General features: G+C 36.4%; 1 protein-coding gene across 4 annotated transcripts in view; it reads right to left on the bottom strand.

Annotated features, from left to right (window-relative positions):
• WDR11 (WD repeat domain 11) overlaps positions 1-17,893 on the bottom strand; it is a 36,805-nt gene that overhangs the window by 16,611 nt on the left and 2,301 nt on the right. The window contains exons 3-13 of one of the 4 annotated variants that reach the window (XM_030951283.1): positions 15,113-15,266; positions 14,085-14,258; positions 12,927-13,113; positions 12,289-12,454; positions 11,960-12,074; positions 10,744-10,939; positions 9,585-9,688; positions 8,926-9,102; positions 7,495-7,579; positions 2,715-2,821; positions 501-576 (exon numbers count right to left, since the gene is read on the bottom strand). In XM_030951283.1, coding sequence (XP_030807143.1) covers positions 501-576; positions 2,715-2,821; positions 7,495-7,579; positions 8,926-9,102; positions 9,585-9,688; positions 10,744-10,939; positions 11,960-12,074; positions 12,289-12,454; positions 12,927-13,113; positions 14,085-14,258; positions 15,113-15,266 — 1,541 coding nt within the window. The remainder of the gene's footprint in view (positions 1-500; positions 577-2,714; positions 2,822-7,494; positions 7,580-8,925; positions 9,103-9,584; positions 9,689-10,743; positions 10,940-11,959; positions 12,075-12,288; positions 12,455-12,926; positions 13,114-14,084; positions 14,259-15,112; positions 15,267-17,893) is intronic. The other 3 variants (XM_030951284.1, XM_030951285.1, XM_030951286.1) reach the window with 3 other exon arrangements.

Genomic DNA, 17,893 nt, shown 5'->3' with positions numbered 1-17,893 from the left:
TTATCAGCTGACTTTTCAAACAACTGTATTTCATATCTGGTTTTCCAGCAGACAATTATTGCAAAGGTGTGAAATACTTACAAAAGCTAAATAAATATGAATAATCTTTAATGCCAAACTTCCTAGTTTTAAGTAAGGCTTAAGTTATAGAAATGAAAATTAACTCATAACAGAACCAAAGTTGAAAAAACCAGTTCAGCACTTTTAATTCTCCTTAATATTATCAAAAAGCCTGATCAGTAAACACAATACCTGTAAGAAATAAAATATTAATTACTGCTTTTGCAATGTGATTGGATCTTGAAGTGACAAAGTCAACCACAGAAACATTCACAGCTTTTTCACTTGGAATTAATATTCTGAAGCATTTTCTTCTTGATGCTGTTGAATATTTTCCTATATACTCTGGAGTGCTTTTTTTCTTCGAATGTCTATAATCTTCTGAGGATTTTCATGCAGCACAGTGAAATTTATAAACCTCCCAATGCTGAGGCACTTACTTCAAGTGAGACACCTTGATCATTTCTATGGCTGGCTCGTCGTTGCCTCGCTCCCCACGGAATGCAACGCTCCTGCCTGGAGCACAGAACAGGGGAGAACAGCAACAGTCAATAAACTAAACAGAAATAGAGAAATTTATATAGAAACTGCTCCGGTTGTAAACAGAACCAGCTTACTAACCAAACCAGAACGTCTCCAAATCACCTGTCATCTCTATATTACTCTTGCCATTGTCAAAGTTTTACTGTGTTTCATTTTACTGCATTTCAGAGTTCATCATTAAAATCTCCAAGTTTACATTAAATATATTGTAAACTCTGCTGTCAAATCTTTACACTAAATATATTGTAAACTCTGCTCCCAAATCTTTACATTAAATATATTGTAAACTCTGCTGTCAAGTGTAACTCCTGACTCCCAGAGCACAGCAACTCAAAAGGATCCATCAGGATTACAGAAATATAGAGAGAGAGTTCCAAGAGTTATTATTTTCCACTAAAAGTCAATGAGAGGTTCTCTCCATTCCCAAAGGAGGAGATTCATTAATAGATTTCAAGTTTGAGAAGAGAAATTAACTCTGCCATGAACTAAGTGTGATAGAATTTCATGGTGAGCTACGTTCTACACTCATCAGAACCATTCTCTCTTCCGTTCCAGCTAAAATAGTAAATCTTAAGAATTTATAATTTCATCCCTAGGAAAATTTTCATCCACTTGTAGGAAGTGTTGTAGAATTATAGATGTTAGAGATATATTTATCAAAATAAATAATGATCTACAAACAACATCTTCTACGCAAGTTTCATTCTCCTTAGCTTTAAGGAAAATTCAAGCTATAAACTTTAGCTCCTCTAGTAGCTCACAGCTAAATTATTTAAGCCAGCTACATGAATAAATCTAGTTATCAACAACATGAGTTAGAGCTCTCCTGTCAGAGGCTACTGGAATTACTTCTTCTCTATTTTCAACATCTTAGCAATTTTCTTTCATATTTTTGTTAAGAAATGTACATGAGAATTTTGTCAAAGTAAATCTGAATCAGCAGAGTTTTCCTGGGCCTAAACCAGCAAGTTGGGCTCCTAAGTGAGGGAAGAAGCAAAATTCAATCAGTTAAATTGCTGTGCCTTTCCTGAAAGCTTTAAAAGAGGAAATGTACCATTTTTAAGCAAACCAAATGCTAAGGTCTCATGTATTCACATTTACTCAAAACTTGGTTTCCTGCAGAAATTCTGAACCTTTGAAGACTTCTGCCTATAAATGCTTTATACTGATTTATAAGCTGAGTGAAAAATCAGATTCCCATTTTAAATTAGATTAATTGCCCAGTGCAGGTATCTTTTTTGCTTTGATTTTAAATAAATGAACAAAAGACATTATATGAAAAAACTTTACAATATTTACAACTTTACAAGAATAACCTCTCTGTGCAGCACCCTGGAAATACAACAACTGAGGTTCCTCCATAAGTTTAAAAAAAACCCAATTAAAAAGTCACTTTGTATAAACCAACTCAGAGTTAGCCTTGTGCTACAAGATTCAGGCTCTTCAATTAGAACTTAAGTGGCTCCAGGTTTTCACATTCAAAAATAATGTAAAATTATTGAAGTGCTTCCTGTTCAGGGCTGTGTAACCTCCCCAGTTATAACTCCTTTGCAAATACTGAGTTCATTACAAATGTATTTATCATCCACTGTGAGGCCAAAATAGTTGTAACCTGGTAATTTTGCTATCAACAGTATCTTTTAACAGTTATTTACTTTTTAACCTTTCCAATGCTTTATAAAAGTACCAGTTTTTATTGTTTAAAACCCCTTTCACACTCATTCACACTCAAATCCTGACCATGTGCAACACAACAAATGGTTTGACACTATTTCAGGGGCACATGAAAGCGTGGGTGCAGACTTTGACAAAACACATTTGGAAATATGGAAATATGTGCAAATCCACCACTAATACCTCATGTGGCTGCTCCTAAACAACCTGCTCACACTTATTACTCTTTTAACAAGTCCAAGATGTTTTTGCAAAGGTGCTGGTTTAGGTCTGTCTGCAGGTCTGGCTTCACAAAGAAGAGCAGGAAAAGTTAAACCTCCTTTATTATTTTATTTTGTCATGACAACAGAAAGTATATTAAAAAAATTGTAGTCAGAACTTGTCACTCCCCACCAAATCTGTCAGCTCCTGGAGCAGATTTCTCAGGAAACACAAACCTGTTGGAAGGTCCACCAGCTGCAGCTCATTCCTGACCAGTCCCAGATTGTTGGGTGTTGATGTGGCAAAGGAAATGAAGCCAGTCAAGCTGATCCACTCAATTCCCCTGTGATCAGAAGGAAATACATGGAGCATATCAGCCAAAATATTTGAATTGTTAGAAGCCTGAACTGAAGTATTTTTTTTCACATATAGTCTTAAAAACCTAGCACAGATATAATTTTATACATTTTCTGGAAACATCATATTTAAGCATAAAAGGAAGCTACACATTAACAACTATGGTGCGAATATAAGTTACAGAATTAAATTTAAGAGCAGCTTTCTTTTCAGAGTGCATTAGCTCTACTTTGGTTAGATAAAAAATTCAGGTAGAAACACTGTTAACTTCTGCAAAAAGCCCTCACAGATACTCAGCAGTAAAGTGGATTAAAAGCCCTGCTCTGATCAAATCAGGGGTTACTATCAAACAGCTCCAAATTCCCAGCACACAGGAAAATATTCATGTGGGTGTCAGTGTGGGTTGCCTTATTTCTTTCAGTCCAGAGAGAGGAGAAAGAAAGATGATATAAAAAGAGAAGCCCTGAAGAGACTTCACAAAAGAACAAAATTCCTGGCCTTTTTTGTTTTTGCTCTTCTAGATCACACCAAAGCAGCTCCCAAGCAAATCATGTTAGAGTGCTGCAAGGATGTAAAGTTCCAGTGCTTTAATAAATAAATAAATAGAAATAAATAAAATTAAATGCAACAGAACATATTCGCAGCACAGATGGACTCTCAGGCAATTGCTGAAACACACCACAGGCAAAAGGGACCGAAAGTGGCACTGGGTGGTACTGTTCCTAAACAAGACCCTTCTCCAGCCCCTTTTCCAACATACATTTGGTGCCTGCAAAAATTGCTTTATCTGTGAAATAACTCAAGAAGCCCTTCTAAAGAAAATTGAACTTTAATACACACATGTACCTAACTTCATTTTAACACAGATAAAAGGATTTAAGGTTTCCTCAAGGCCTTCAAACACAGATTACTTAAGAACTGTTCCCAGGACAAGTATTCTGATTCATCAACTGCCTGCTTTGGAAGAATATATGTGCAGTATGAGAAAAATAAATAACAGTATTTATGATTTATTGTCAGTAAATCTAACTCACATTGCATTAAGTAGAAGTTTCCTAAATACAATGTACGTGGGTGAAACCAAAAAGTACTCCCATAATATTCTGCACATACAATTTACAGTCATGTTTATTTTATTTTAGTTCAAGCTTTAAAAACATGGGAAGCTTTATTCCTAAATCCTCAAGAAAAGGTAAAAATTTAGGACCCAGTCTTTTTCCCAGCAGGACCTATGGAAGTTCAACCATTAATTTCAATCAAAATGAGAAATATTCAATTATTAATTGAAACATTTCAGGCATGATTCAATAGAAATCTACAAGTGCAGGAATGGGTGGCATTGTAAGTCTCCAAAGGGTCATAAATCCAGGGAGCTTTCTGAAATGGAAGAAATGTGAATTCTGACACTTTTCCATTTATCTCAGCTATGTTTTTTGGAAAAAGTCCACTCCTAATGCATTGTTATTGCTGGTAGTTATTCACCACTCTCCTGCAAAGACCTGAAGCATTTTCCACATTTCTTTCATCAGCTCAGATTTAAGAGGGCAAGTCCTTTTTCTCTATTGCTGCCTGGCCATCTGTCATTCCAACAAAAATCCACAGAAACCCAAGACACTCAAAATCAAAAGGAAACCTTAGCTCAGCTAACTGCTTGCACCTGAAACAACATAATTTTTGTCACTGTCATACATAGAAATTGAGAATCTGAAGACAGTGGATCAAATTTTAAAGATGGAAACAAGTAATGCCTTCCCTATTGAAATAGCAAACATTTCCTAATAAAAATCATATTTGCCTACCAGAATTAAGGGTTACATTCAGCTGTTAACCACTTCTCAAACTGAATCCACTCTTTTAAAATGCAACATTGAGAGTTTCTATACATTTAACTCATCTCAGTTACTTCAGGAGTGAGACTCAGTTGTTTTGATTAATGTTTCCAATGCAAACAAATCACAAAGTGCACTGAAGTGGATAAAAAGACAAATTACATTTCTAGTTGGGAATAGATTGTTGTGACTTTATAACATGGCAGCTGCTACTTAAATTTAGGGATTCTAAGAAAAAGAGAAAGGCAAAATGGGAAATTAAACCATATGTGCTCCCAAAGTGGTGGTAGATATTTTTCATTCTAATTTCTCTATTAAAGGAAAGTTTTTTTAAAGAGGTGATGAATGTTTGCAAAGCAGTTTCCCAAAGAGCAGTCAGCTGAAATTCAAATGCTAAAACAGCTTCAATTCAACTGCTAAAATTTGGATGTAATGTAGTAATTTTCAAGTTGTGCCTGCAGGCCATAGACATTCTTGTTACAGTCAGTGAGATTTTAATTTTAAACATAAAAGCTGTTGCAGTCTTGAACTTGCTGAGCTTCAGTGACAAAGAATGAGCAGCACTGCTCCAGTCTGAGGTATTTCAGTATCAGAATAAGCAAAAGCAGCACTGAGAGCTGCAAATGTGCCACTGAACTGAAAGCTGCACTGCAGGCATTTTATTTGCATGTCTCAAATATATTCTTCTCTGCACTGAAAGTGTTTTATTATCTCCTGTATTGCCTACTGTCCCCAGGTATCACACTTGGTTATTTCTTGATTTCCCCCCTCACCTATATTCCTGGCAGTGGCCTGGTTGATTTTCCCTCTTTGTGTGCTTTAAGCATTTCTGCTGCTTCTTACCTCCATCTCCTTATAAAAATAAAATTAAACTCAACAGAAAAGTATTTACTTCTACAATTCTAAAGAAATAGTGAAAGCTAAGTAATAATCATAAATAAAATTAATATTCAAGGTTACTCATAAGTATGAAATATCTTAAAAGGAAGGACAGAAAGGTAATTCTTCCCCCTTCTAGTCACAACACAAAGTTTAAATAAAAACAAACAAAAAACCAACCAAACAAAAAGATCAGCAAAAAGAACTAAAAAATAAATAAATCAGCATGTGACTAATATGTAGAACACTTTAATCTCAAAAAAAAAAAAAAAAGAAATCGTAATAGCTAACACCCAAACAACTCAGTGGCCATGAATTCAGAACATTTGTTTTGTAAAGGGAAATTGCCTTATTTTTATTACATTCTCTTCCTAAATAAAGAGCACTGAGAACTCTGCTGGCCTTGAGTTACAATTTCAGGATATTCTCAATTACCTACTAAAATAATGATGGTCCCTGAAGGTGTTCTTTCAGATAAAATGGAAACAGAGGCATAATTCAATCTATCCACATTTTAGAGGTGAAGTAACAATTCCCAGTGAAAGAAGAACTTTTGCACTCCATGAAAATTAATTTAAAAAAAGAAAAGAATCTCCATGCCTTCATCTAAATTGCTTGAAGCATTCCCTTGAACTTGTAAAAATTATGTAGAAAATCATTCAGATAATTGAGGAAACTAACAAGTATTTAAAAGATGTACCCTGACAACAGCTTAAGACTAAATAGAATTCACAAACATTTTGTAGGAATTCCAAAAAGACCTGTTGAGGGCATTTGCTAGAAAGGCAATATATTATTAAAGTTGCTCAAAAGCTGCAAACTCTTTACAGCATTGAAAAACCCAAACTAACAATACTTCTAGTAATGCACAAAGCTTTTTTTTCAAAATTGTGTTTATTTCTTCCTCCCTCTCCATCTTACTTTTTTTTGACATGTGAAATGCAAGTAGGGGTTTTCATTTTGAGTTCTATAATCACTGTCATAAAAAAGGACTCTCCTTTTGTGCTGCATAACAGAAAGCGAAATTAAAATAGTATCATGTGTAGTTAATGGTATGAAACCAAGAGGTTTAAATGGTTTAGAAGAGAAAGGGCCAAGTAATCACACCACAAACATAAAGAAAGTTACTTCATTTTGGGGGTAGATTCCAAGCAGGTTTCCACAATGAACTCTCAGAGCTGCCTATTCTCAGCAACCTGCACCTTCCTTAACTTTTTGCAGAATGCACAGTAAAATGGAGACCTTAACCAGATGAAGGCTTCACAACACAATTCTGATAGAATTTTTTATTAATATTTGTACTAGAAATTAGTATTTCATTTTCATGCTTAAATCTGCTTGGAAATATGTATCCAGCAAGCAGCACCTTGAATATCTGTGCCATCAGTCATCCAAAAATTCTGCCATTGTGTGCATACAAGCACACAGCACAAAAGCTTTAAAACTTACTCTGCTCCTTCTCTGGATGGATAAATACTGATTTCTACATTCAGTCTTAAAAAAATTATCTTTACTTCCCTTAGGATTAAAACTCTCAACAGCAATTTCAGCCCCAAGGACATAAAGTAAATAAAGCCTGACACACCAACCAGCATTATTTCAAAGGACTCAATCCCAATAGTTATAGAATAAATAAAGTTTCTTGTCCTAAAAAGACTTCTTTGTCCTGCAGTGCACTGAAGAGACTGGAAGTAGTTGATATGCATCCCAGATCAGCAGGCACACATGCAATTCCAATATTTCTTTCAGTGCAATTTTCATTACAGTTTTGTCAGGGTGTTACAGCTCACACAGCAAAGGCAGGGTAGAGCACTCTACTGTGATTTCATTAACAATTTTCCTGATTTCATTAACAGCAAGGCAAGACACCCACACTGCTGAGTAACATCACTCAGGTGTTTCAGCATTTGTTTCCTAGAAGGATTAGAGCACGAATTGAAATGAAACTCACTTGACTTCACAGGAATGGATGCTTAACTCTTTGTGGAGGAGTCCACTTGTGAGGTGAAACACCAGGACAGAGCCATTGCTTGTACCTATAAAAATTGATTAAAAAATACAGGCACACATATTATTCTTTTCTTCCATGCTTTAGTGAAAATGCAGGATTTACAGCTATTTCTCTCTCTCTCTTATTTTTAGATACCTGTAACTATTATATTTTACAATTTTACAAAAACTATGTGAATTTCTAGCACTTAAATCCCAAATATTAAACCCTCTGCAGCCACTGATATCCCCTTGGATCAAGACATTTTCCCAAACCTTTTTGCAGAGCCTGTAGAAAATCTGATTATTTTCCTTACATTTCCACAACACACCCATCCAGCTGAAGAAGAAAGGAATGTTCTTTTTGCTTTGATTACTGGAAATGAGTAAATGCATCAAGGAAATGTTTTAACTGTTATCCCCCAGTAATGCCAGAGGAGAATCCTGGGTAGATTTTATGGAATCATTAAAGCAATTCTGCTTTCTCATCCTGAAATAATGAGTTCTTTCACATCAGAAATCAGTAATCTAGTAGCTTTGAGCTTCAATTACATCAAAAACCCTCTGAAATACTGAAACCTACAATTTTCCATTAGACACTTCATTATATTCATATCAACCCTATGAAATACAACAATGGATTCCTAAAGAGCCATTCAAGTATGTTAAAAAAGATCTTGCTGTAAATGCACTTTACACCTATTTGTTTTCTAATCTTTATATTTCAACTTTTTTAACAGTTGCAGCTCGTGGGAAACCACAAGTTACATTTTAGCAGCATCACATCATGTCATGATGGACTGCCTATGGTTTGGAGCACAACTGTGAAAAAAGATGCCAGAAAAATCAGCTTTAAATAGGGAAAATTCCAAGTTAATACACCAGGTGCCCACTGGCAACTATTCTAATAGCTAGATGAGTTTAACCACATTTGTGGTAAGACAGAATAGATTCATCCAGAAAAAATAATGTGCTGCAAGTGTCATTTTAGAAATTCATATCGGAGCAAAAATAATGTCTTTGTGAAGTTCATTTGCTTGTTGTAGGAATGCAGGGCTGCAGAAGCCCCTATTTCCTGACATTCAGAATGAAGTGGGAGCAACACATAAACTGCTGATTGTATCAGCAGACCAATATCACAGTAAATACCAGGATAAATAAAAATTTGCTACTATATTGCATTTTGCAGGTAGCATTGCTTAAACCAGGGCAAGAAAAAAGAACCCAAGGACTCAGAGAACCAAACCAATACACGGGTCACTACCTGCAATAAATTACACAGCATCAACTGATACATTTTTTTTCTGTACCAACAACTATATTTGAATTTAATACAGGATCTATTACTTTCAGAATAGACCCTGTATTTCAGAATTCTGCAGAAGGCACTCACCAACAGCAAGGATGGGCTCATACTGTTTGATGTTTTTGGTGGTGAGGGGCGGGCACATGCGGATGGCGAAGGGAGGCAGAGGCAGCCCTGACAGAAGTCCTGTCAGCAGGAATTTGAGGTGCACTTCCTGCAGGAATGAATTCCTTAGCTCTTCTCCAGGGCTTGCACCCTGCCCTGCTTAAAAGTGAAAGCTCTTGTTAGCATGAAATTTTAATTGGAGATGTTATACAAAGTTTTCAGATAGAAATTTATATAATAAAAATTTACAAAGAATATATAAGACACATTTCTCCCTCTTGAGCTTGGCATGATAAAACTTTTCTGAAGACTGGTTGCTGTTTAGAGTACACAAAGAGGGGATGTGTCAGATAAATTGGCTTCTAAGATTAGTAACAAAAAATCAAAATGTTTTGTCCAAATTCCATTTTAAAATACTTTTTATCTTCAAACAAAATGAACTTGAACATTGATCCTCAACATAGAATCCTCAAGAGGATTCATTTGATGATTTCTTTAGCAAACAGGAACTCTTCTATTTCAGAGCTACTATTAGAAAATAATTCTAAAAAATACCTTAAGTTCTTAAGTAAGGCAAGATGTACAATGATTCAAAACCATAAGAAATTAGTGGCAGTGGTATCAAAGGAAGAAATTCTTACCAATCATGTTGTCTAATGAGAGGTCTGGAAGTTTATTTTGGAATGCTCCTACAGGGATTCCACAGAAGGAGACTGGGGAATACAGAGGTGAAGCATTGGAACTGCTGCAAAAGAAATGGGAACAAGTTCTTCATGCAGGCACCATCTCCATCCCCATGGGACTCAAAGTGCCCCTTTATTTTGGGCAGCCTTGGCAGCTGTGTCCTGCTGGGCTGGGGCAGCTCTGTGTCACCAGCTAAGAGCACAGACTTACCTGGCTCCTGTAATATTACATTTTTCCTGACAAAGATCAATGTTTTAGAAAAAACCCTTAAGAATAAAAGAAGTAAAAACCAATTTAGATTTTAGACAGCTTTCCTGGATATGCAGCACAGGAATCCATCTAGCATTATTTTTGGGAACACAGAATAAAAACACTAAATCTCTGATGAGCAACAAGAGGATCTCCGCTGAAAACCTGGTACTACTGACATTTAAAAGAACTCTATTTTTTTTATGGCAGTAAGTTATTTATTTTATTCCATTGTACTTTGAAGGGTTATTGCAGCAGAACAACCTTAATACATTGAGTGTTCCAAGCACTGTATCACTTCACACAGTATTTTGAGAGACTGCTCCAAATCTAAAATTCTAAAGGCTCTGTGTATAAAAACATTTTTATACCACCACATTCCAGTCACCTACTGTGCAGCTTCATATTGCTCAGTGTCAAATTCACACAAATCCAGCAGAAAGCCATTCCTCTATTAAAAGTGTAGTTCTTTACAGACTCATTTTGGTCCTTAAATGTGACTGCAAGTGAGGGATTCATTCTTAAAGGAAATCATATGGTCTGAAAAAGCCAAATGAGAGGAAAATGCTCCCCCAAAATAAAGCAAATAGTCATTTTAATTTTTGTTTTCTTAGTCCAGACACTCAGTGTGGAACTGCCTTTAAAAAAACAAAAAAGAGTAAATACAGTTCCTGCACTTCCTCAAAGAAAGGGAACTGATCTATCTGGAAGACATAACTTGCTCCTCTTCCTTCACTCACACACATGTAGAGCACATGAAACACTTCCAGGCACAGAAGGATCACTGCTGCCTTTAAAATACAATGAAATACTGAACACCACTTGGAAAAAAAAAGGAACTTTGGTAAGAAAAATGAATCCCATTACCTGTTGCGCACACTTCTGCCAGAAATGCTGGATTTTAATTCCCAGATCATCACTCTGCCATCACTGACTATGAGAGCTGCAGCATTCTCATTCACTGGGCAGCACACCATGCTGAAGGGTCGGACTGTTTTGGTCACCCTGATGGCATCACATTGACTTCTTAAATCATAAACCAGTTCCTGAGCTGGCTCTGGATCTGCAACACCAACAGCCCACAGAGAACAGACTGAGTGAAAAACATGGGATGGGAGCAATCAACAGGGGGAAACGTGAACCATGACTGAGCACTTGGACTGAAATCCATGTGCTTCCTGTGCAACAATCAGGAAAAACAACCAAAAACAACACTCTTGATCTTGCTATACACAACAAAGCTCCAAAATGTAACTATATACATATATACTTTATATATACATATAATTTATACTTCTAAAATATACATATATTTTGAATATTTAATATATTATTCCATATGAATCTTGAAAAACCGAAAACAATAACTGTTTCATAGCTGGGCAGAACCTGCTCTCCCACAATCCAAAACTCCAGGTTTATTGATCAACTTGGAAGCCAGTAATGTAGCTCACTAGGAATTAGCAAACTGCCCAAACCAAAATGAACAAACAGAATTCACTGTGTTTTCCCTTTTTTCCAGTCTCCACCATTACATTTAAAAGACCATTCTTAGTAACATTTCATGAGACAAAAGTTTAATAATTCAGATTTTAATCTAAATTTAAGCCCACATCTTAGGTCTAAAATCAATCTTTCCAATTGACCAAATTACTTCCAAAATCTTGTGTTTGCCAAAAAACCACTTTTTTTCTTACAGATAAAAAGAACACACTAATATTTTATTTAAAACATTATTGTACATGTGCCTATTAAGCCACTTACTAATGTAAGTATTATTCAGCAATAAAAGGATATATTCAGGATATTAATATAAATAATATAATTAATAAATAATATAATTAATATAATCTATTTTGCACTTAATATTAGGGAATTGAAAAGCTTTTTCAATTTATTTTCAGAATTTGTAGTGAGAAAATACAGCATAAATTTAAATTTAAATTCAACATATAAGAGACAAAACACTAGAAGGGCACTAGATTCATCATCCTGTATGAGGCACAATGGTCATTACTGGTGTTAAATTATTAATTAAAATGCATCAAAGTTCATATCTGGACATTTTTGACACAAACCTCACCTGGCTCCTCATTTGGAGTTGCAGTGATGCTGCAGTTGGATCTGCGAACCCTCAACGTGATACAACCATTTTCATGGAGGCAAAATAACCCATCCCTCTGAAAACAAGGGATTACCTGGGCAAAGAGATGGCTGTTAGATTGCATATTCAAAATCTTACTCTTTGCAAAGGACACTTGCAAGGGAGCCCACAATTCCTGATGTTTGAGCAAATCATGAAAAATGTTACCATTAAGGCAATGCTTCCATGAATTTCTTCACCTACAGGATTTGTCACTAAGGAAGCCAATAATTGGAAAAAATAATTGAAAAAATTGAAATCTACCTCACCTGTATGAAAGGCACCCCTGTCCTTTCAATGGCAATCACACCCACTGTCTGATTCACTTCCAAGTCAAGAATCAGAATTTCCCTGGGATACAGTAAGAGCATGTAGTTTCTTTTGGAAGGCAAATATGACAACTGAAGACAGTCATTGAGTGTTACAGATTCAGCACTGTAAAATCAGACATGAACTTTTATCAGTGTGTGTAATGAAATGATCAAATTCAAAACAAATTTTAAAGTTTCATTTTTCCTGCAACTGCATTTTTTTCAAGTAACCTCTATTTTGATCACAAGCAACTGCAGATTTTCATTTCTCTGTCAGAGCAGTGCAAAGCATCACTGACTTCCAAAACCACATTCTGTTGACTTTTGTCTAAATAAGATTACAGAGTAATTTTAACAATTGCACTTCATTCAAATGGAACAAGTGTAATTCTTGCACATCTCAAATCCAAAGCAATTCACTTAGGAACAGCACTGGCTGCCCTGACATTTACTGGCATTCATGGGAAATTATCCTCAGACACACTGCTTATCTCAATTTTATATCTTGTGTATGTTCCCTTACAGCCTTTAGCCTCAGTACACTGACAACATCAAGTACACAAAGCATTATCTGAGAAGAAATATTTGCAACCTACCTTGGTTTTTCATTACTGATTAGGATTTTGACTTTATCAAGGGCCTTTTTGGCCCCTGTAGCAGCAGCCAGCTTGTTGTGAGAAGGACTGGAATGGGGACTGGAGATGTAAACTTTCTTCCCTGAGCTGGCAGGAGCTTTGGAAGGGGAGAAGTCAGAGATGAACACTATTCCTTCACTGGTGAGCACTGGACCAGGAAAGAAAAATAGCAGAATTCAGCCTGCAATTTGATTGTGGCATTCCACTTTAATGACATTTTCGGTGAGGAGAAATGCTAATAACTTTGCTAATACTATAACAGATAGAAAACTCCTAATTCTAGACAGCCAGCACTTTCTAACTGAAAGAGCAGCAGATGATCCATTAAAATCAATTAATATCAAAACCCCTCAGTTTTTATATTAAAAACTACTGTATTTCTGGCAGAAACTCAGTTATTCTCTCTCACCAACTGTTTTTCTTTAAGATTCACAATGCAAATAGAAGACAGAATACACACTGACTGTATCACCATTTTTTGTTCTCATGCAGAGCATTGCTCAAATAATCATTAATTCACATTATTTATGTTGCAGCACAAAGCTCAGCTGTACAGCTGAAGTGTTTATAGAAGGTTGAATGATATGGCAGACAAAAAAATCCCCAAATGACCAAGGCTGAAAACTGCACTGTCCCATTACAGGTCAGGAGGGATGAAGCTAAATTCAAGAATAAAATGGTAACTCTCCTAGTTCTCTCAGTTTCTTTCTGCTAAAATTAATAAATCTGCACTGTATCCCCCTTGGTCTACTTATCTCACTGGCTTCTCCCTCAGCACCCATCCCTTTATAGCCTTTTAGATTTCACAGGGCTCTCCATCCTTGGCTTCCTCCAGCTCCCTCTACAACCTTCATATTTCCTTCTGTAAAGTCTCAAACTTTTCAGATTTTTAACTTCCCTACTCATGCCTGCTTTCCCCCTTCCCACACAGCAGCACCTTCTGAACTAAGATTCCACATTGACCAAAGGCTCCCTGTTTTTACTTTTTGACTTTTTACTGGCATTTCTGACATTATTCTCTCCAATCCATTACTTTTAATTTCAACATTTCCATTCCAGTTTAACAATTTTCCTGCTCACACATATCCAGGCCCCACTGTTTTATACATATAAACTTACAAGCTAAATGTGAGGGATCAAAGGGGTCAAATGAAAAAGACAGGATATTTTCAGCATAACTTTTCTTCCAAAGTTTGGTGCCAGTGTCTGCATTCCACAGTACAATATAATTTGGTGGGTGAACTGCAAGTAGTAAATCTCTGGAAGCATCTTGATTCCACAGCCACTGCATGTCTGTCAAAAGAAATAGGAAACAAAATTAATATTTGGGATGGTATCAGTTTGGAACTGGACAAAAATACTTCTTCACTCTAAAGCCTTTTAATCAGTCTTAAGCTCAAGAGTAAAATAAAACTGAGTGTAACACTCAGCCCTTTCAGAGGTGGTAAGAGCTTTCCCTGGTTTCACAGAAAATAAGAAGCTCCATTTGGTCCAAACAGCTGTAGAAGTCTTCAAATGGAATGGTCAGAACTTCTTTAAACTTTCAGTGAACCAGTGCCAGGAGTAAATAAAACACAATTTATAATGCACACAAACAAAAAGTGATGAAACTAAAATGAACTGCAGTCAATAAACAAATTTTCAGTGGCCCAGTATGAGATTTAAAATGTTGCATTTTCTTTCACAGGATTTATAAAAGAGAAGTATAACAAAAACCAAACAACCTAATTTTATAAGAGGACTTTTATATAACAGATTTTAAAAGCCCACCAGGTATAACTTAAGCATCATCACAATTTTTTTAAATACCCCAAAAACCCCAACTCCAGCTGAAGAGCAGGAAGATGTACTTGAGTAAATGTTATTATTTCAATCAATAATGTTCTTCAAAAGAGAATCAAATTTCATTTTTGTCACAAGAACTTGGAAAACATCACCATAATGAATTAAATCTCACAGCATTCCTTTGTGGAACAGTAAATCTTCCATTTACTCATAAAATGAACAAGCAAACATACAGAGGGCGAGTAATCCCAACAGGAAAATTCCCTGTCAGAGCAGAGCAGAGTTGATAAAAGGCAGGTGATGGATTTGCACACAATGCTCCATAAAACAACTCCCATCTCACCATCAAGCACTATCCTTACCTTGGATAGGCTTTGAGTGCTCCTGGATTTCACAGCGAGCTGCTCCTGTGGCCACATCCCACACAATGATTTTCCCTGTGGCATCAGCAGAAGCCAAACGTAAGGAATATGGAGAGCCAACATTGTGGTGGTAATTTTCCTTAGCCCATTTAACCTGAAAATGCAGATGGGGATTGGTTAAAGGAGACAAATGGATGGCACAGACACCATAGTTCATGTTTTTCAGAGAATGAACTCAATAAAAAAGCCCAGTAATGGTTAATGCCAACAGCACCTGTGACATACCTTTAAGCCACCATCACTTGTGTACATTAAAGGTAGGTCAGCACTGTGCTGCATGACTGCATGGCTGATATTCTCCAATTACATACATCAACAATATTTGTTCCTGATGGTAACTACAGCAATCCAAACATATACACCATGTATATCAAGAATTTACTCAAATATTTAGAGGAAACCAAATGGCAATGTTTAAGGTTCTGTGGGCACCCCCAAACCTAAACCCACTGACTTCTAATCAAATGAAAGCCGAAAAATTATCATTTAATTTTTATACACATCCTAAAACATGCAATTTTCCTAATCTGACAAATGTACCGTGGTATTGGTGAGGAAGGAACGTTAGTCTTTAATTCATGTGTTGTCTCATAAGAAGAAAACAAAAACAAGTTATTGCTGACATTTGCAACATTTCTGGTTATTTTCAGCACATTGCCACCACTGATTTCCAGGTACTCCTTTCCAGTTTGGGATTTCAAGCTGCACAGGCTTGTAAATTGGCAATACTTATGAGAAATCTGTGTCTGAAATCTGAAACACTCTGTCTACAACTCCTCTCAGATTACAAGGGGAGGGATAACATTGGCTTCTTCCTTATCTATCCCACATGTTTTTTGCTATCTGCTTTTAAGATGAACTTCTGCCCCAGGACAGACTGCATACAGTGGCAGAATAAAGAAACATTATTGCTAAACTTATAGGACTTCACCTGCTACAAAAATTCCACCCTGTGTGCTGTCACTGCCTGTCACAGAAAGGACGCAGGACTTTCTGCAGATCCTGAAAACATGACATTTAAAAACTGACACTGGACTGTCATTAGGCACCACTAACTTTGCACCACAAACCAGATTTACAGCAGCATTCAGAGCCCTGCTGGCACCTTTGTGCTGCCCCTCTCAGAGGTATGAGAAGGATGTGTCTCACAAACCAGCAGAATAAATTAAACAAATGTGACACATGCACAGCACACAATCTCTAACTCTATGAACTCAAAGTATGTTTCTACCAGAATCACAAAGAATTCTTGAGAGACTCTCCTTTACCTACAAATTTCATTTTTGCAATTCCTGCTTCCCTGCTGTTCAAGAAAGAACTACCCCTGAGGATATCTGCAGGTGGCTGTGTAACTGTAATTGTAAAAACCCACAAAGCTATTTATTTCTCAGTTAAATGCATATTACTTCAAAGCAAATTTCAAGTCTGGAAAGCATCCTTTCTCAAGGGAGGAGCTGTCACCAAGCTCAAAACAACAAAAAAGGAGATCTTTATATGACCAGCCCTGAGCAGAGCCCAAGTGGTGCTCCCACACCAAGAACCTCTTTCCTCTCTGCAGTCACACTGATCCAACAAGTCCCCACACAGGACCTGACCACCTGCTAAAAGAAATTATTTTCTAGCAGTATTAGTCACTGTCTACTTGGCTTCAAAATACAGCAAATCAGGTGACTTTTTTTAAATTTTCACCATTCATACCACCTCATTTATAAAGCGTTATTATCACTGCTTATTAATGCACTAAAAAGGACACAAACATCATTTAAATCCTCTCATTCTTGTGATGCATCAAAAAACTTCTCTTGTAATTAGATTTTCTTCCATAAAAGCATGCTTTCAATACTCTTTGTCAAGGTAAAATCAGATATAATCCACTCCATACAAAGTTTTCAGTTCTGTGAATTCTGTGAATATAAACAGCATTTGGACAGATGGACAACTAACATGGATCCATTTTCAGGGAAACTTTTACCTACTCCAGACAAAGTTACAACAGCCAAAGGAGAGGATGCATTTAAAGGAATATAACAAAATGGACTGTAAAGGGATTATGAAACAATTGGTTTTTCTTTGTTTTCTTCATAACAGATATGGTGTGTTTGGGAATTTTTCAGAACTGAGGCACAGGTTTTTGGGGAGAAGATCCCCAGTGGACTGAGTTTGCTGGTGTGAACCTATGTCACTGACATTTCTTTTATGAAAAATCCTCTCTCAGGATTTTTCCTGCTGAAGCTGAGAAGTTCAGCAACAAGATGTAAACAATAGGTTATCTGCTGCTGTGGAATGCAACAGGTCCATCTGGATTGGCCCAGCTTGGATGTTTTTAGTTAGTGGCCAATCCAGGACTGAATTCTCTCAGACAGAGTCGGAGAGAGCTCCTTTGTTATCATTCTTTACTTTTCTATTCTTAGCTTAGCAAGCTTCTGAAAAGCTCTCCTGCTTTTTCTTTTTAGTATAGTTATAGCATATGTATATATCATGAAATAATAAATCAAGCCTTCTGATAATGGAGTCAAAGATCTCGTCTCTTCCTTCCCCCAAGAACCCTTCTGACAACCGTCACAAACCTTTACTCCAAGGAGTTTAAGCCAGACTTACACAGCAGATTTCTTACAGATCCATTCCAGCTTATTTGTGCTCTTAGCATTTACAAACTCTTTAAAAAAACCCAACAATTTGGGAATTAAAGAAAATTTCTTAGCAATGTAAAGGTATCTGCAA

This window comes from Camarhynchus parvulus, chromosome 6 (genome assembly GCF_901933205.1).
Source record: "Camarhynchus parvulus chromosome 6, STF_HiC, whole genome shotgun sequence".
In the NCBI taxonomy this organism is placed as follows: Eukaryota; Metazoa; Chordata; class Aves; order Passeriformes; family Thraupidae; genus Camarhynchus; species Camarhynchus parvulus.
Note: the sequence above shows the minus strand (reverse complement) of the source record. Positions and strands in the feature narration are given on the sequence as shown.